At 40.5% G+C, this 20,527-nt stretch overlaps 2 protein-coding genes across 7 annotated transcripts in view; one reads left to right on the top strand and one right to left on the bottom strand.

Annotated features, from left to right (window-relative positions):
• Positions 1 to 1,518: 1,518 nt before the first annotated feature.
• OPN3 (opsin 3) lies at positions 1,519 to 19,931 on the bottom strand. Its single transcript, XM_048299497.1, has 4 exons — positions 19,493 to 19,931; positions 8,542 to 8,861; positions 7,355 to 7,606; positions 1,519 to 4,771 (listed from the first exon to the last, which is right to left on the bottom strand). The coding sequence occupies exons 1-4, from the start codon at positions 19,842 to 19,844 to the stop codon at positions 4,502 to 4,504; spliced, it is 1,194 nt and encodes a 397-aa protein (XP_048155454.1). The 5' UTR covers positions 19,845 to 19,931; the 3' UTR covers positions 1,519 to 4,501.
• Positions 19,927 to 20,527, top strand: part of WDR64 (WD repeat domain 64) — a 69,983-nt gene continuing 69,382 nt past the window's right edge. For all 6 annotated transcript variants that reach the window (XM_048299493.1, XM_048299490.1, XM_048299486.1 and 3 more), the window contains exon 1: positions 19,927 to 20,046. The gene's annotated coding sequence lies outside the window, so the exon portion shown is untranslated. The remainder of the gene's footprint in view (positions 20,047 to 20,527) is intronic.

The following is a 20,527-nucleotide window of genomic DNA, read 5'->3' as shown; positions in this document are numbered from 1 at the left end:
ATTGCAGCAGTGGGTACAAATAAGCCATTTCAAAACAGTTGTCAAAGCAAATGCTCCCCACTGTCAGTACATTTCATAGTAATTCTCTGGAAACCAGACATGCTATTAACTTTAATAGAAATAGCTCCAGGGCAGGAGACAGACTGCTATATCCTAAGCTTTTACGTAAAATTTTAAATACATCTAAAATTCATGAGCTGGACTATTTTGTGTAGCCATAAATAGACATCTTACTTGAACTGTTTATTTACTGAGCATCTCTAGATGCTGTTATATACTCTGTATATATATGTATGTACTATTCATATGGCTACCATCATCTCCTCACACTAGAAGAAATAGCAGGCATTTTTCTAGTGGTTTTGAAAAGAAAAGAGTATCTTCCCACACTTTTTTCCCCCTATCCTGTCCGACTAGCCCCTCACTTAGAAGCTTTCAGGCAACTGAGAAACTAAAAACTACACACAGTTCTATGGATTGCAAAGTTTCACTGGTTTCTGATGGCTTCAAATAAACCCTTATTTTACAACTACCTCTATAAAGCCACAAGTCATGATTAATAGGAGCCATAATGTGACATCGAGGTGTACACTGGTATTGTGTGATATACATAGATGCTCTACTAACACAATCTACCCCAGAGATCTTTTAACCTCAGTGCTGAAAGGGTTTAGAGGCAGACAAAAATCCTCTTCTGTATTTTACCTCTAGGAGGACAATTAGAATTCACGTTCAAGAGCCCTTTGAACTCTCTTTAGACCCAACCAGCAGACATATTACTGAAAGGGTGCTAAAATAAGTGCATATTTGGCATAAGGAAAGAAAACCCTGCCCAGTTTTGTAAGGGCCTCTTACTGAAGGCTTCAGCATGACTTAGAAAAGAGTAATTGCAGATGGAATTTGCACTGACACTGTTCTAGGTATCAGTCATGGCCCATCCCATGTCAATACTCAACTCACACCAGCACAGCAAACCAAATGAAAGGCACAGGGTATTGAAGGCATATTGCTGCAAGTCAATTAGATAAACCATGAAGACAATGGGATATATGAAGATGATAAGTATCTTCTCGTTACTCTCTCAGGTCCATCCATCACAGAAACAAAATCCTGTTTTGTTACACCTGGAAGCCCACTATTATAACAGAAATTCAGTTAACACAGATAAAAAAGAGGGTACCAGAAAGCCTATTAAGTAAGGTTTAATAATTCTATTATCCTGGCCTCAGTCTCAATCATTTATCTATGAAGATAGACTGGTGAAAACCAGCATGGCTAATCAATACACATACACTTTATTCCTCCGCAGAGTGGACATCAGGCTGCTTTGAGAATTAACAGATGGAGTCTTACCTTCACCTGGAGAAAGTCTCAGCAAGGCTAAAAATTGATTTAGAAGCACTTTAATATGCTGCTCCAGCACCATGCCTACACAATCTATACAACCAGCCTATCTGGCTGCATTCTCCAGAATGTGCAAAGGCATAAGGTCCTCAAATTATCACGACAGGCCTTTCCTATTAGTTACAGATATCTATTTCCTATACTTTTTCAAAGACAGAAGTATATGCAATATAAACAAAATATAATAGACATGAAACAGTGAATCTGCCCATATGCAGAGGAAACATGCAAGAAAAACAGGTTTTTAGGAAGCCAGGCTCATTATTCAGTCAGCAGGTACCGGGCTGAGCAAGCCACAAGAGGGAGCGCAAACACTGCTGGAAAATGCAAGGAAACGCGAGGGAAAAGGGCCAGGGCCAGGCAACGCTTCATGCCAAGTCTGTTAATAACGTGCCTTCTCTTTTGTACTAAAAATCAGTTAATTTCCTCTTCAGATTTAACGTGTTACAAGTTTTTTTTCAACACTAATCTGGTCAGGAGAGAGCAAGAAAAAAGCACTCTTTTTATTTGAGCTGGATAAATGGAATGTAGAGCCAGGTCAGAGCAGCAGGCAAGGCAGCCTTGGGCATCAGGCAAGTGGAACTCAAAGGCTGCGGCGTTTGCCTGCGGCAGAAAAAAAACGGAGATCAGCTGTGCGCTTCTCCCTCTTGCTTCTCATCCCGTTTTTGCTGCCACCGAGGGAGGGACGGGGGCATGTGCCAGTACCGGTCCAACCCCAAAGGGGCACCTACTGCCAACCTTAAGCAGCAGCAGGAACAGGCATTCCCATTCTCCGGGACAGTTCCAGCCTCACGCCCCTCCTTTTTTCCTTCTTGAGAGACAACAAATAACACTCTGTAACTGTGGTGACACAGACTGACAAAAGAAATACCTGACTGCAGATATTTTCAAACTGAGATGTTTGCATGTGCATCGAGTATGAGTTTGTGAAATCTTCCATCGTCATAGCCAGGTTTTTCTCATCTCTTACCTCTGGATATTAGACAGTCAAATTCCATTCTTGAGCTGAAGGTTGTTTATATAAGCCAAGGATAAGTGTATTCTTAAAAGCTGTTCTTTCTGGGTGGTTTAGCACAGTATAGTGGTTGCATATCCATTTCACTTAGCTGATGCAGTATTCTAGCAGGAAACAGCAGCAGGAGACTGATGTTATGCAGGGGACAAGAGCAAAAAGGGTATGCTTGTGAATACTGATCTCCTGACTGATGTAATCATTGTGATAAAAAACAGTCATAGTAGTATAAGGCCCAACTCTTCTGCAATGAAGTTAGATACACTCAGCACAAATCTAGTTTCTGCTGGGAGCTGAAAAGGGAGGAAGGTCACATGGCTGTGCAGCAGATCTGTTCCCATTCCGCAGTGTCTTGCCTCCATGGGATCCAGCACAGCAGCAGAAGCCCCGGCACAGGTAAGTCAGTGGGCACAGCTTCAGGATTCATGACTGCCTCAAAACACAGGGTGAGAGGGGATCCCTTCCCCAGCACAAAGGAGATGCTGAAATGCCTCCCAAGAGAGTCTTGACACACCAGGTGCTGGGAGGCAACAAGCCAACTGAGGCCTCTGCATTTGCAGATTAAAAATGGTATTTTAGCTAAATCATCATATGTATTTTTCTAGTAATGCATGATATCAATGAAACATCCCTAAAAGAAATTAATTTGCTCTGAGGTTATTATGGTACTCACCACACCCATAACTTCCCTTTGCATGTCAGGATCATGAATGTTCTTACCAACTAGTTTATCTAAAATCTTCATTAATTATATACCCTGCTGTAGGAGCAGCTAAGTTGGGGCCCTGTGGGGATCGCCTTGACAAGCCTTTTCCAGCCCCAGTGTTCCTGGAGCTATAGGCTCCTTTACTCTCTCAACCCTAACTCTAACCCCAAAGGCAGCTTGGCACTGTGGCAGGGGTCCTTATCACCAGAGGGGGCAGAGATTCAGAAGAGTGGAGTTGGCAATGCTGCCACCCTGCTGTGATGCCTTTGCACTGCCTTTTTGACTGCCAGTGTCCCTGGAGGCCCTGCAGCTCTCTGAAGCCTAACCCAAACCCTAATGGCAACTTGTGGCTGCTGCTGCGATCCCCATCACCATGGCTGGCCCAGATTCCAAAAGTGTACAGTGAGCAATCTCGGTACCCTGCTGTGATGAAATTTCTTCAGTTCATGAAAGGAAATGAAACCTTGCAATTTCAATGAGTATCACTTCATGAAGTTTTGGTTCATTTCATGGTACTTCATTCCATTCCATTTCAAAATTCTCCTAAGAATTTTCTTTTTTTCAATTTCATTTCATTTCCTCATATTTCCTTTCTTGTCTTTCCATTTCACTTCATTCCTTGATTTCTCATTTCCTTTCCTTTCATGAAAGGAAACGAAATCTTGCAATTTCAATGAAAATCATTTCATGAAGTTTTGGCTCATTTCACTGCCCTTCAAACAGAGTAGCTAAGATAAGAAATTTACCACAACTGCTAGTTTTTAGTTTTCATATACTGTTACATGATTGTCAGTGTGGTAAATATGTTGTACATCAATTAATGAAGAATTGCACACTGTTATTGTTAATTACTCAAATTTTATCTTCATAAATCTGAACAGTGGGTAGTTTCTGTTTACAAACCCTCTACTTGTTCTTTAGAAAGGTTAACTGAAATACTGAAATACTATTTTTTTCTCAGGACCTAGTACTTCCCTTCAAGATGTATCCAACAAGCAACAGTATCAGATCATGTCCTAGTTGGTGGGGAAAAAAAATATTTCACCAAGAACAAAATTATATAAATAAGATCCATTTAATTATTCACTGAAGGCTCAGTATACAGAAAACATTAAAATACCAAAAGTTCTGAATGGCAATCATAAAATATGCTTTAAGAAAATTTAGAGTAATGACATCCATCAACAATTTTAGCAGAGATTTCCGTACTGTGACCGAAAGTGAACTACTTGGAGAGCTTCAGATGCTGAATCCCTTCAGTATTTCACAGCTTAAGAATATAGTTTCCTTTGGCAGCCCACAGACATTGCCACTGAAACCAGTCTCCAGCCTCAACAGTCTACTGGCTGAAATCCATCTCATTCTCATGTCTCTTCAGTTCATCCCTGCAGTGGCTTTACTTGGATGACATTTACTTTTGTCTCATTGTGTTTACTGCTGTCATCTATTTGCTCAGTGTCATCACTGGTGATAATAAAAATGACAGAGGAAGAGCTGAAAGTCACTTTCTTCTTTGGCCTGTCCCCTGCTTTCTGAGACATAACTATTGGTCGTATTGGTTTGTCACTCCCTGTTGCTGGTGTCTCTTTCATTGTCCTCTGGAATCTCATCAGGCGAAAGCACAGGAGTTGCAAAAGGCAGTGTCGAAACTGCAAAGAGAATAAAGAGAGTAAGGTTCAGCCTCCTAAGTATTCACTACCACGTACAAGCCAGTGAAAGGCACGGTACAGTAAATGACTCAAACTAAGAGACTTCTGCATAACTTCTGAGTTAGTTTCAGCAACAAAACACGGTGCCTTTGTAGTGGGTACTTTTTCCCTCTACATCTGAATAGGATCACCGAGCCAACAGAGGGCACTGAAATGCAACTGAGTATTTTACCAGTCACAAGATCTGCAATCCACAATCTGCAAAAGGCAAGAGGACTAGGTTCCAAAGCGTGCTATAATTGTATTTCCATATTCAAAAGTTACACATTTGATCCAGCAGGGAAAGAATATTCTCACAAACACTTCACAGGAGAATACAGAGGGAAGGAACAAGGGGAGGAAGGGGATACAAAGAGATGTTTTCTTCCTTTTAAGTAACTCCAGGGTCTGGAATTTTAAAATAAGCATTTAATGTCACAGATGTAAAATGAGATTTCAGTGGTTAGTAACAAAGAAGTCAAATGTTCCCATTGAATATGGAAGGAACAGAAGTCTTTCAGCTAACTAGCAGCTACATATGACATAGGAAGTCTGTTCTGCTGTGTGACTAAATAATGTGAGGTATTCAGTGAAAGCTCATACCAGCACATAGAATGAAAATTTGAGTAGTAGTACTGTATTAATTCTCTAATTGTGGTCTCCCCTTCAACAAAACAAAGATCCAGGTATGAGGGTTAAAGGATGCATTCCTTCAGTCACACACATTTAAAGCTCAAATATGATCCTTTGGGGAAGATCTCTGTTTTTACCAGAAATAAGTGGGCAACTTCCCCTTTGTTTAATAATCTGTAACAAGACTTGCCTGGAATGTATGATGAAGACTTCAATCAACCAACCAAAATATCAAAACAACCCAAACAAAAACAACAAAAACCTCACACACAACAAACATCTGGAAGCAGGTGGGAAATAATGCACTTTTTCTCAGAAAAGGGGCTAGGACATTTTTTTGACAGCCTTCCATTTACCTGAGTTAAGGATTACTCTGTATTATCCTGCATGGCCAGTGCCTCTGTTTTCCCAGATACCATGCAAGAAGCAATCTGACATGTCAAGTTGGAACAAGGTTTTGCTGTGGAAAATTAATCCTACTCTGACACAGGGAAGACAATAGGTCGGTCCTGTTGGGAAATGAACTTAGCTAATTACAAGATCTCAGAAAAAGATAATCTGGTGCAAAAGAATGGTCATGTGGAAGCCTTGACAACTCCAGAGGTAATGGTCTACCTCGGAGTAGTGCAGAAGTTAGAAAGTACAAGCATGTTAGAACAGAGCAGATAAAGGAAGGCTATTATAGAGAACCCATTTTAGGATTCCTTCTGAGGGCAAAATAACCCTAAAAAATTAAGAAAAAATACTAAAATTTTGGTTCTAATCTGGAATTAGAGGCAAGAGAAAAATACTTCACAATGCATCTCCAATAAGTGTGTTCAGATGATTGATTCTTATCCTGGCTGTGTCTTTACTGGCATTACACCTGGTACCAGTTTGATTTGCTGCTGGGTATCAGAACCCACGAAATGTTTTTAGATATACTACTCAACCTGACAACTAGGTACAGAGTCAGTGCCAATGTATTTAAAAAGCCACTCTGTTGAAAAAGTCTTTTTGAACATGACTGTTGCTAGCTTCCCATATCCAGGACAACTCTGATATTGTGCAGCTGTGTAACTGTGGATCATTGTGCTGTGAAATGAGCTGTGGGGGAAGAAACTGCTAGATGCCACATTAGAGGCCTCCTGCTTTTACTCAGGAAAGCATTGAAGCTCCCCCTTGCCCTTGGTCCTGAGCTGAGCTGCACTGCAGCCTTTGCTTGGCTGCCCACGTGGCTGATTGGACCCACTGACTTGGCTGCCTCGTCCCTACAGGCTGCTGGCTGGCCCAGGCTGCTGCCCAGCAACTGCAAGCCAGTGTAGGAAACCACAGAAAATTCCATCTCACATATAATGCGCTTAAAGGTAAGGAAAACCCAAGAGAATCCCTCCAGCAATCATTCAGTTTTTTTACCCTTTGTCAAGGGATTCTATTAAACACCAGATATCTTTATACTACCTTGGTTTCAGAAGTTTACAATGTGCATGTTACACTTCCAATTTCAGTCCTTGTGTTGCTATAACACAGAAGTCAGAGGCAAGATTTTTTATTGCTAAAACCCAGACACTCATTATTCTAAATTTTCTCTGATGGAGTTCTACTGTGGTAAGGGAGTGATTCAGATGAGGTCTTCTAGTTGCAGTCCATTTCATGGGTAAACTGTCAAAACCAGACATTTGAATTCTGACACTCTTTCCTGTCCCTTTCATGCAAGTTAAATGTTTAAATTCACATATAAGCAAATTAAAATTCCTAATCTGGTGGTATTTAAGCACCATCATGGACTCTACTTCTTCTACATTGTCATCATTTACCCTAGATGTTCAAATTTTTAAATAATTTTTCAGATTAAAGGATATCAGACCTAAATTCCACAACTGTGATACTGGCTACTAATAATTCAAACAAGAAAACCTTTCATGTACCTACCTTTCTACTCATGAAGATATAGATAACTGGATTATAAGCAGTGCTTGACTTGGCAAAGAAAGATGGGATGATAGCTACTGTTGGAGTTACAAGGTTGCTATAGCCATACGTTATCAAGAGGGAGACCACTGCATAGGGCATCCAACAAATAAGGAACGTGGAGATCATCAAGAAACACATTTTAGCCACCTTCTTCTCATATTTTAGAAGCTTGATGACTTGAACCGTCTGGAAATCTTCTACACAGCGAAGCTGTAGAGGAAAAAAGATCATAAAATAAAATAGGTTTTGTTTTACTTGAACCTGAATAGTTCTACATTTATTTATAAGTAACTGATTCACTCTTTTAGTTTAAGGCACAGACATCATACACCTTATCTTATAAACCACAATCTTCTGGAAGTTTACATCATGTTTCTCAGACTCTTATTCTCTACATTAAGTGTAAAAATACAAGCTGAGAAAACACAGAATAGCCAATCTACTAGAAAACAACAAATCATGCTGCAGATGTAACAAAGCACGCTGCAGTTATAAGCATTTTAGAAAAATAACTTGTGCTCAGCTACTGGCATAAGCAATTTCAGTTTACATTAGTGGTCCTTTATCTGACTACTCAGACAATCCTGTAGATTTGTGTCATCAGAAATATTTAGAGAAAAGAAAATTTCATAAATAGATTTCTCTGTACTGCTTTGCCACATAGTTTTTTACTCTAAAATTATGAAATCTCTAAAGCAGAATACTAGGCAGCAGGTTGCCATGTTACCTCAGTCACAAAATAAGGAAAAGATAAGACATGCACATGAACATACTCCACAAATGATCTGTTGTGCCAATACTGTTGACCATAAACTTGAATGAGTCCAGACTAACTACCCACAGAATATGAATCAGTAACGCTTTCTCATACTAAGGATTTGAACTGAATTTTCAGGTGGGGATCTGATGTGGATTAGTAAGCATAAGCAGTTCCCTACTTCCTCCCAGTAAAACCACATAACAAATAGACCTCGGTAGCTCTAGGCTGGTTCTCTCCCAACCCTACAACCTTTCTAGTGGTACCTGGCATAGATGAACATCAAACATTCAGAAGTTTGAATGGGAAGTAAGAGTGCAAATTTACAGCTTCAATACTTTTCACTGAGAGTATTACATTAAGGGAAGTCTTATTTGAACTAACTTACCATTCTTACTGCATGCAGAATATGACCATAGCAATAGGCCATGATCCCAACAGGTGCTACTAGACAGCCAAGGAAAAAAAGGAGCACAAAGGAGGTATCATAAGGGTCTTTTGACTTCCAGTCCACCGAACAACCTAATCCATGAATTTCCAGTGTGTATCTGTTCCAGCCCAAAAGAGGCGCTCCAGTCCAGGCTAGTGAGTACAGCCAGATGTATGTGATAGCCCGCCAAGACCAAGAGAAGTCAATCACCTTCGCATGGACCACTCGAATGTAGCGTTCATAGGCAAGAGCAGTGAGAGTCATAATTGAAACAATTCCTGTAAAAAAAGATAATGAAAATCAAATTATTCACAAATACTGTAAATTGGACTGAACTCCTCTTGAAAAATGTTTCCTTTGTTAGCAGGTTAATTCAAAATTACCTAGCTCATATTATGAATTTAATCTCAGTAAGATTTTTGGGTGACGGTGCATTACTCACTAACTATTAAGCCAAACAGAATCACCAACTTCAAACTACTCAGAGGAAGAAGCTGATGTCTGATCCATGATGTACAATGGCTAAGAAGTGGGACAAGGTAAAAAAAGAGACCAAGCCAATACTTCTTCCCAAACATTACTTCATTAAGTGAGATATCATGGTCCAAGGTTTGGGGTTTTTTCTGCTGGCAGTTGTAGGGTTTGTTGTTACGCATTCCTTTGGGGTTTGTGGTTTCCTTTGGCTGTTGTTGTTTAGGGTTTATAAAAGAAAAAGCTATCATCTAAAACTGAGATAATCAGCAATAAAAAAATCTCTTAGAAACTTAGTGAATTGAGAGCTGAGACTGAAATTAAAGAAAGCCTTCGGCAAATGAAAGCATAGATGTGCACCTTTAATATGAACAAAACAAATAGAATAATCCCAATTTATTTCAAGACATTCTGGAAGTCTTTGCATTCCAAAAAGAACCAGGAAGGCAATGCATTACATTGCTGAAGGTGTCCCATCTGAAAGACATTCAGTTATTTTGAGTGTCTTTTTCTATCGTGCTGCTTTCATAAAAATATCAGTCCTTGTTTATTTATTCACTCTCTTCCTTTTCTGTCCACCTCAGAGTACACAATTATTAACATGTTATGACAGAAATCACATTATCTTCAGCTCTCAGTATTATCCTATCCAGACACTTCTATAATTTCGTGAAGTCGAGGCAATTCTGTCTTGATTAGAATATAAGGATTTCTGTTTCAATGGTCTGTAACACTTGATAATCAAAAACCAAATTACCCATCAGGCTGATGCCATGATGATTTTTTGCGTTTTCTTTTATACCTTTTTTATAACTTCTGTATTCTTAGTGGTTTTTTGTCTACATTTTTGGACTTGTTCGTCAAACTAAGAGATTAAACATTTTAGAAGCCTCGTAGCTAGGGATCAGTGTGCCCCAGACCCCAAGGTCCTCTCCAGAACACATTCTGTAAACTAAGATAGAACCATCCAGGGGAAGGTTCCTCGGGGGGGGGCTCACTTGAGCCTCTCATTGGGGAATTTTTGATAGATATGCTAATTAGTAAGACCTATAATGATATACCAGATCTATTGTGTGTGGGCATTGCGGGGTGCATTTCAGCGCTTTCCACCTGGACGTGGTGCACCTAAGTATCCTTAAAAAAAATACAGAGGTAAAATCCCGTTTTTCCTTCTAACCGTGTTTGACTCTTGATTTTAAGAGGAAATGCCAGGAAAAGGCATCAAGGCAACTGCCAGACCCCTGAAATCTGTTATGATTCAGTCATCAAGCTCATAAACAACAATTCACAGCATTCTGTGAGATTATACAGATACCTGTGTCTAAATCTGTATAGATTTTATCTAATACAAAGCACAAGTATTTTTTCATGCATATGCAGAGCATTTAATTTCTCCAAGTACATTCATATGTGCCATAATGTGCACTTATACAGCTGTAAGAAGGTTAACTGTGCAGATTTCACTACCAAAGAGAGAATAACCATTATTTTTTATTCAGCAAAAACCTGATCTCACTTTGAAAAAAGGATAAACATTTAATGAAGACAAATTAACAACAGCACAGAAGAACCAGCAACATGGATTTTAGGAAGGCAACTAAAGAGTAACAAAATCTAGAGCAACACATAGCCTCTCCGTCAAGGTATTCAACAGCAAAAGAAGTTTATTATTAACCAAGTATCTCACAGTAGGATATCCTTTAGGATTCTAAGAAAGTTACTTTATGCTGCAGTTATTAAAGATTTCCCTTTTTATACGTGATGAGCTTAGAACACTTTCTTGATTAAGAGAATTTCCCACTCTAAAAGAAAACATGCCACACTCTTCCATATATCTCTTTAAAATGAAACAATTTTTATTTTTTTATGTGCTTTTTTCTAGTCATCTTTAAACCTTCATCACAAAAAGATGTAGATATAGTTGGACATGCAGTAACCTTTCACATTTAGTTTTGTGGGGTTTTTTCCTTGTACAAATTGTTGCTGTAGAATTTCACTTTCATAGCTTGAAATTGCACTAGCAAATGTGGGCCAGAAGGTTTCCAAAGACCTAAGGTTGGGTTTGTTGGTGGGTTTATTGGGATTTTTTTTTTTAATGAAGTTGAACAGTAGTCCTTCATGCCCTTTTTTGTAACCTAACATGCTGAAAATACATTGAACAATGTGGATCTAAGCAAAGTATTTGCAGGCATTAGAAAATGACTACAGGATTTTACAGGTACTATTCTACACTTACACTGGCTCAGGCAAGTGCTTTATTCAATCAAATGTGGTCTACTTCCTGAACACAAGGTAAGGCAACAAGTTCCCCTTCCATTTCCCTTACCCAAAGATTAGGAATTACAGAATTTTACCTGACAGTTATGATAGTCATCCACAGGCACGTTTATTGTGGAAAATCCACATCACTCAACTAAAGGCTCAGTTTGCTTATAGAGCATTGCAGCTTTGTCTGATCATGGAGAGAAAGAGCAGCTCCTCAGGATGATGAGTCAGAATACCTAAATCAACCTTTTGCTCCTTACCACCTTCCCTCATTGAATGGTATTCAATGACTAATGTCCCTGTGTGGTCTTAATACTTCCCCATCCCTTTTATGAGTGCTGAATTCTAGCCATGACAAAGTAATCAAAAGCATGCATGCTTGACTGAAAGTACAGGTGCTCAGAAGCAATAATTTACTGAGTCCTTGACACTCTCAAGGAAGGCATTAGATGCTCAATATCTCTAAAAATCAGTATGTGCACATAGATACTTGAACAATGTTCTGTAAAGCCCCTTTCAGTCTGAAACCACTGTTCTTCAAAGACATACTTGAATTTTCCTCCCTGAACTGTAAAGGGGACCTTGGACAGCCTGTTGGACAGTATGCAACAAAATGCAAATCCCTCTTCTGTTGGTATTCAAGGCATGTCTGGTAGCAGGCAGACATGAGGCAGGAACTGCAGGTCACAGCATAATATATATATGATTTATGCATGCATATGGCTCCATTTTCTATGTATCATTCAGTTTCTGTAGTCTAGTACAGAGGAAAGCTATGAATTTTACTTCCTTCCCTGCCCCCGCTCCTCTCTAGGAGCTTTTCTGGAAATTATTAGATTTAATTCTGAGTTGCATATTTTAATATGATGAAATATGTGCCGATTAAAAAACCAAATCTGTTACAGAAAGACATTATGTTTATTTTTTGGATATTAGCTCCCTCTTAGCAAAAATGTGCATTTCAAACCAATTTTTACCTTTTATCTGAAACAAATTTTGTTATGCTTCTTGAGGTACTGGAGATCTACATATTTTGATTCAAGGCTAAGACTCAAAGTTCTGAGGGTTGATTTACTCTACCAGAAAACCACTCTAACTCTTTCAGAAAGATTTTACTGCCCAGTGTTTACAGTGTCATGTCTGACATATAGATTTTCATCTCAGTGAATACCCCTATCTGTAAGTGCTGATTATAAACATAAACACTCTCTGTGTTTAGGAAATGATGCTAGTTTTAGCTCTGATTTAAGCCTGGGCAATTACCCTAGCACAAATGGGGTCATTCCCATTTAACCTGCAGATAAATGTAGCAAAACTGAAGTGTCTTCTTGTTTAAGCCACTAGCTTGCAATTCTGTGTTGCAACTCCTCTTCTTCTCCAGTAGCCAGCTGCACAGAATCAGAGAGCAGTGACAAGCTACTTCTTGTTATTTAGGAATGGCTATTAGGAAAATCCTCATTTTTGCCATTTTGTCTTGTTTTTCTACCAAAACACTGCCTTTAGTGTAGATTTCATCATGTATCATATGTGATAATTATTTCTTCTGTATTCAGAGCTTTTCAAGGAGACATACTAGTTCTGGATCATTAAATACTTCAAGCTACATAGTGTATGTCAACACAGAGCCTGCAAAACACAGCTAAGCCATACTGCATTGTACCATACAATGTGTATATTCTGACTTTATAATCCTTAATTAGAAGAAAAATATTGTGGTGCCTTCAGAACTGAAGTGTTAACCGAGTTTGAATAATCACAACAGCTTCTGCCCTCTCCATGCAAGATACACCTTATTTTCATATTGAGCCCCTGACCCAAACATGGCCTATAATTTGGTCAGAGGTGGTATCAAATATTGCCAAAGACTGAGAATTGCTATAGAGCAACTGCAGCATAATGTAGCAAGTAAGACCCAATTCTGAGACAGACCGTGGCTTCTGTCAAAGGACATATTATTTTCTGTATCAATTAATCCTTGCCCTACATGCAAGTGCTGAATGACTATTTTGCATACCTAATCACAGAAGAAAGCCACCCTTCTGCAACCCCTCCTCACCTCTTTTCACATCTGAAAAGCTAGACAGCAGCAATTTAGTAGAAGCAACTTCCTTGTCCATGGAAAGAAAAAATGCTGTTTCACTCTCCAGTTTTGAACTAAAAAATACATAACCAGTCTATTTGAATTCAGCAGTTAGGCACTACAATAACTTTTAAGCACCAGCTATGCATCATTTCTAATTTTTCAAGCAATTTTAATATCTGCATTCAAATCTAGGCAGGGGAAAAATCACTTCTCTTGGACATAATAGACTTCAACTATATTTTATATGCAGCTGTCCTATAAAATTATGGTGAAATAAATCATCTCTTCCAGATTCAATACTCCAAGTGATTAACTCACTCTGAAGGAAAAAAAAAAAAGCTAAAGCTGAAAGCATGTTGATTGAGCCTCCAGCTATTTGTAACACAAGATCCTAAAACTATCTGCTGAGTAACAATAGAAAACGCTTTTAGCGAGATTAAATCAGTGCATATAACATACATGGGTAATGCAAGAGGGTAATGCACAGCACATCACTCTGCCTCTGTGCAGGGAAGACCCTTAGATGAACAGGCTGTAACTGAAGCCAGGTCCACAAGACACTTTCAAGCAATTAACCCTTACTTCAGTATTTGCTGGGTGTGGTGGTGGTATCAGCTTGCATTGAAACAAACAAATAAAAGAACCTCAGCTGTACACACAGAAGCTTTTCACAGGAAAGTACAGTCTGTAAAGCTCTTACAATTTTTCCCATGCTCTATTTCATGTTACTTGAATGGAGTATACACCCGGATATCAACATTGGTTTGGTAGCTCATGAAGATCTAGCTGCTGTATACCAATGGTAATTTGTCCAGAAGGGACATAATACTTTTAATTTTACATTAAAATCTGGCAGTGTTTTTTTATCCTTACAAAAACAGCTTGCAGTTAGTAAAAGACAGAGGTCTCTAATCGCACTTCAGTAAGAGTAGCCTTTCAATCACAAACAAGGTTTAATAATATAAAGCCTACCTCAGAGTATACCCTTACTATGCAACCTTCTGTCAAGAAACTGCCTCAGATAAACAACTTTGGTTCCTGTTCCTCGAGATCATTCCTGTAATAAACCAGTTTTTCCACTCCTTTCTTCCTTTGCACAATGAAATTTATCAGAAAGTGTTAGAACACCAGTACTGGCCAATGGTTTAGCTACCATTACTTGTAGCTGAAGTGCTTTATGCTCGGGGGTTATGTGTGTACGCTCCACGTGATAAGACTAGCTTACCTCAAAACCCTCAGGGCCTATTTCTATGTACAGAAGGCATTAAAGCAGACATCCACTGCCTGGGAGTGAGCAGTACACAAATTTCTCTTGTGCACATCAAGTTATGACAGTTACCATCATTTAAAAAAACCCCTTGCATATCTGTGAGAAGCCAGCAGATACACATAAAGATCATGACATCCTGACCCTGTATTTCACAATTACCCTCTTACCTGAAGAAAGAAATTATCTGTGTCTGCTAACCAAGACTTTTGTGTATGTTTAGCTGTCAGGTGTCCTCTCTAGAAATTATAACCAAAAAGCTATGCTGTCAGTGATAGAGAGCACACCTCCCAAATAGGAGTTTTATTACTAAATCAGATAAAGAGATTACACAGATCTCTACTACTTAGTGCTTGGTTGACTACAGACAGGGAAAGAGAAGCTTTTTACATAAAGACAGGGTGGCAGACGCAGTAGGACCAGCATAGAGTTGACTGCACACCTCCATAGAAAGGTGACCCTCCTGGTATAAATACATCACTTAATTGAAGCAGCTGCCATATCACATCAGGATACATCACCTGTTACAAAATAAACACTGGAACTCAGTGAAACAAAATTAGGTGGGGATTATTGTCTAAGACAGACAATGACGTCATGAAAGCTTAGACTAAGACTCGTCAGGTAATCATTCATGTCATTTTCCCTACACTAATATATGAGGTGCTAAGAATGGCTTTGTAGCAGAGAAAAAAAGCCCTTCTTGCGGCCTCTGCTATGGAGACATATGTACCTAAACAGTATCTTGACTTCAGACTCTAAGGAGTTAAAGAAAATAGGGACTGTTATTTGTGTGACAAGGACAGATGTTCAGTAGCCAAAAGGATCAATTTTGCACTGTAGCAAGCAGGTCTCTGCACCTTCTAAAGGCTCAAAAAAAATCTTCCAAGTCACAGAAAACTTAGGCAGTAGCACAAACCTCAGGTTCTGAGCTGTGCAATGCAACTCAAGAGCAGATATTACTACATGGGTTTGTCTCATGATAAAGTTATGATAATGCAAAAGTAGACTATTGTGAGGAACACAAAAACCAGCCATTTATTCCTGGACAGACCATCTGTAGTTCTGCTGCCATCTTCTCAACTTAAAAGTTTCACACCATGAACATCTGCTTACAGTGTCTAAGTTCTGGATCTTAACATGCCTCCAACTGGCTGGCAAAATGAGAAGCACTCTTACAAAGAAAATGCTCAATTCTTCAATGCAAAATTATTAGAAGTGTAGAGAGTGCCCTCATATCTCTGAGAGGGAAAAGAAGTTGTCATTATTATGTAATGAAGGCTTCTGAAAATACAGATGCTACTGGTTTATTTTAAGCATAAATGTCACCTATTTATTTAATCATATTGAAATCCTTAAGAGGAACACAGAAACACCTTGATCTCAGTTTCAAAACAGTACGAGGAAAAACCTTGTAACAACACGTGAAGATTTAAAATGAAGCTGCTTGATCATGATTTTCAAAGTGATTCCTGATTAACTACAGTAACTAGAAAGAATCTGATTTTTAAAATGTATTGAGAATTAGCTCTGAATTTGAAGTGAAAATCCTATGCTAAAAAAAAAATAAATAAATAAAAAGGCAGATTTAATATTTTGTCCCAAACTTGTCCACTGTCAGGGGAACCTCTCATTTATAAGTCAACACATGCAGAGAACAACTTACACCAAGTATTGGGTCTTAGGGGCTGTTCTTCCAATTAAAAAAGAGGCATAAGGATGGAAAGTAAGACTGACAGCCTTCAGACTTGAAGGGCTGGCACAGAAAGCTCATGTAGCAATGTCCAAGTTTATACCCAAACATGAAATCACAAAGCTGTAAATAAAGAGGTTTTGGTCATCTGACATGAAATGAGCTAGACTGGGTCCAACCCCAGGACATATCCACACCACTAAAGTAATTTCACATGATCTGTTGTGGTTTCATAGACTCCATATCCATGGTATCAGAGCTACCACCACTTTATTCTGGAAATATCTTTATTATGTCACTGTGGCTTATTGAGCAATTGAACACTGCAAAGCTGTAAGTACTCTGCTTAGTTAATGAGAATTTCACTTTTCAAAGATGTCAATTTTGTATGTCTTCTGATCAATGAGTGTACTTTGTACTCCCAAAAGTTCCTGGGGAGAGTGTTATGCTTGGAGAAACACTTGTAGGCAATACACACATAAAACTTCCATTACAGTACTTTCCCTACCAGCATCACCTCAAGATAATAGGTGACTTGGTCTGTTATATACAAGAGAAGTATATTCATTAAGATAATACCTGGTTACTCTGAATGAAATCTTCAATCAGTATCTTCACCACTACTGGGGGGGAAAAAAACCAAAAACAAACAAGCAAGCAAAAACAAAACCAAAAAACCCACCAAAAAATCCCACCACCCCCCCAAAATAGAAAAAAAGAAAAAAAAACCACAAAAAATCCAACCAAAATACCTAACCCCAAACAACAACAAAAATTTACCAAACAGAAAAACACAAACAAAAAACCTTCGAATTACTTTTTTTTTCATAGACACATTACAAAATGAAAATAGAAGCCATGGTAGCAATAATCCAGATGGCAAGCAGAGTATGATGCTACCTGCAGGGCATCATTTATACTTTTTTTTCCTCAGCATTGACATGCCCCTGCTTTCCTATGCAGGTGGGGAACCACTTATCTTCAAAAACAGGAAAGAACAATCCCTCTATTTCTAGATTATAGTATGAAAACAGTGCTGTGGAAGTTAAAATTAGACATCACTTTATCAGATTAGCATTCAATTATAATAGCTACATTAAATATTTTCTATTATTTTACATGCCAGTTGAAAAAGGTAAACTCAGGCACCACTCCTGAACATTAAGTTGTGCATTTACTCTCCACTTCCATATGATCAACTACACACAAACACACACTTTTCTAATAATAATAGTAATAAAAAAATTCTTCCCAATGAAACACATTATGGAAAAGGAACATAGCGTGACCAAGTACAGGAAGATGTAATTTTACAAACCACTGATGCTAACTTGACTACTCTCTAGATAAGGCCCATGAATTTGCCTACATTTCTTCAGAAAATTTCTTAAATAGAGGGATGCAGGAAAGCATCAACACTGAATATATTTATAGTAACAAATTACATAGCACACCTAAAAATAAACAGAAATTAAAAGTCACGTGATCAAGCAATTTCCTTGCCAATTTATATACCTCATTCTTTCTATTTCTACTATTTCAGAAGATGGTACAAGATTATTATAGTCTGGTTTTTTTTACTCTTACTATGTATCTTATTTTTTGAACCTATATGGAAAATGCCTCCATCAAAAATAATAAGTATAACATATAAAAGATAAAGGTAGGAACAGAACTGTACTTTATGTCCCCTGTGTAAGATTAACGTTCAGTTGTGTGGCAGCATCTGTGAGGCAGACACTTGAGTTTTTCAAGAATTTGAACAGGCTGAGTGATGGAGACAACCTTATGCTAGTGAGGTTCTCTAGTACTTTCCCTGACAACAACAGCTACACAAAAGTCTGAGAGCTGTTGACTGCAGAAATCATCTAGTACCAAACCCTGCACAAACTATTAACTACATCCTGCACCCACCATAACTTTCAAGACATAAGATTTTTGCTGGACTACACAGCAGCAGTCAAATCAAACATGAGCAACCACGCATCTTTGCCCAGTAGCCCACAAAAGGCAGACTACAGTGCCATGTGAAACAAAGATTATGTGTGCAGGAAAGCTACAAAGCTTATTGAAGACTTTAATGTGTCGCCTTAGAGCCAATTTTCAGTGCATACACATCCCATGGGTACGGTGTGATCCACCTCTAATTTATACACCTCTGCCAGAAAAAGCAGTATCTGACATGAGCTTTAGATTTTTCTGACTAGCCAAACATTTACTTCACCATTAGAAACACAACCCTGTTCTTTTGCAGCATCATTTACCAGTAAACAAAAAGCCATATTCCTTTTAACAGGCTCCATGTGCATAGCTGGACTGCAACCTATTCTTCTGCAGACTTCTGCAAAGGAAGAAGGGAGGAAACCAGTGAAGAGCTTCTAGGTTTTGAAAACAGAAATAGCGTAAGTACTCCTTCTGCAGTGCTAAAACTTCATGGGAATCAGTGGTTTCCCAAAGCCCAACTGTGTGACACTGTTATGACTGAAAGGTGGTACCCGAATTTCACATATGGACAAGGAAATTGAAGCCACTGCCACACACTACATAGCTTTATAAACAGACAAGTCGAGACACTGGGAAGGCTGCTGGGGAGCAGCTTTCCACCTGTTCCATGGAGGCGGGACACTGCTGACCCTGCACCCCGAGTCATACGTGCTCCTTATCCACGGATTGCAGCGCTTCCTCCTATAGAACAGAGTCGTTTATGCTCGTGAATTCTGCGCATCACTCGGTCAACTCGAGACCCCTTCTAACAGTGCTGCTGCCGTTTTCCCTAAGTGTCCCGTTACACCGGCAAGGGCTGGAGGTCGAGAAACTGATTCTCGAAGAATTTTTTTTTTTTTGCTCCGGGTCGTTTTCTCCAGCACTGTCGCTTTTTTTACCAAAAAGCGCCCGGTCCCGCCCCGCCAGGGCGGCGAGTGAAGCCCCCGGCCGGAGCGGCCCGCGGGAGAGGCAGGGATGCGGCGGTTGGGAAGCGGGCACAGGGCGGTTGGGGCCGGCAACGGAGCGGGACGGGGCAGTTGGGGCGGTTGGGAAGCGGGAACGGGGCGCGACACCGCGGTACAAGCGGGCGAGGAGGAAGCCAGCAGGACAGGGAGGGACAGGCGGCGCCCGCGGCCCCGGCACCCACCGAAGAGGCTGCTGCTGAAGCCGTCCCAGACGCAGCCGGCCGCATCCCACACCCAGCGGCTCCTCAGGCAGGACATGAAGGTAAGGCTCACGCCGAAGACCGACACCAGCAGGTCGCTGAGACTGATGTTGACGAGGAAGAGGTTGGTGGGCGTGCGGAGCCGCTTGAACTTATAGTAGAGCACCAGCACTAGCAAGTTGTTGCACAAGCCCAGCATGCCGATGGTGGCGACCAGCAGCGCCAGCAGCTCGTAGGTGCCGGCGCTGAAGAGGGGCCGCTCGCCCGGCACCTCCTGCTCGGGCGCCGCGGGCTCCAGGCGGCTGGAGGTGCCCGTGCCGTTCCCCGCGGGCATGGCTCCCGGCCAGAGCGGGGCTAAGCCTCCCGGCCCGCTCCCAGCCCCATCGCACACCGATGCTCTGGGCAGGAGGAGGAGTCCCCGCTACCTTCCCGCCCACGGAGGGCGCGCCCTCGAGTGGCTTCGCCCTAGCCTGCCCCGGGGCGGGCCCGGGTATGGCTCGTTCTGAACGAGCAGCTCGTCTCGTCCTCTTACCGCGGTGAGCAGCACGTTTGTGGCGGGCATGTGGTTGTTGTCTCCTCTTCCTTAAAAATCCTCTGTGCGCTTTGTCTGGGCCACGGCTGCCGTCAGCAGCGCTTCCCTCACGGGGGCCGCGTTTGGGCAGACCTGCTCTGTGGCCAGCTCCGGGAAAAGGTAGAACCGATATTTAGGCTTCTTCCCCAGATGTCCTGCCAATGAAAACTCCTATTATGGCAATAGCGTCTTTCTCAGGAGGTTCCCCGCAGTGCTTACAGCTTGGCCCTAGGAGTTGGAACCCCACAAAGCGACCAGCAGCGTCATGGCCCGGGCAAACCTGTGGTGCGAGTGAACACTTTGTCAGCCATGGGGCAAGTAAGACACCACGGTTTCCACCGTGAAGTCATCTATTTTTATACCTTTGTGTCCAGTGTTTGTTGTACAGGAGTGCCTTAGCAGCCTGTGTACAGCTTTAGCTGGCATTAGTCACGGTGTTGCCCTGA

Source organism: Corvus hawaiiensis, chromosome 3 (assembly GCF_020740725.1).
Source record: "Corvus hawaiiensis isolate bCorHaw1 chromosome 3, bCorHaw1.pri.cur, whole genome shotgun sequence".
NCBI classification, from domain to species: Eukaryota; Metazoa; Chordata; class Aves; order Passeriformes; family Corvidae; genus Corvus; species Corvus hawaiiensis.
The sequence above is the reverse complement of the archived record's forward strand: the minus strand, read 5'-3'. Positions and strand labels throughout refer to the sequence as shown.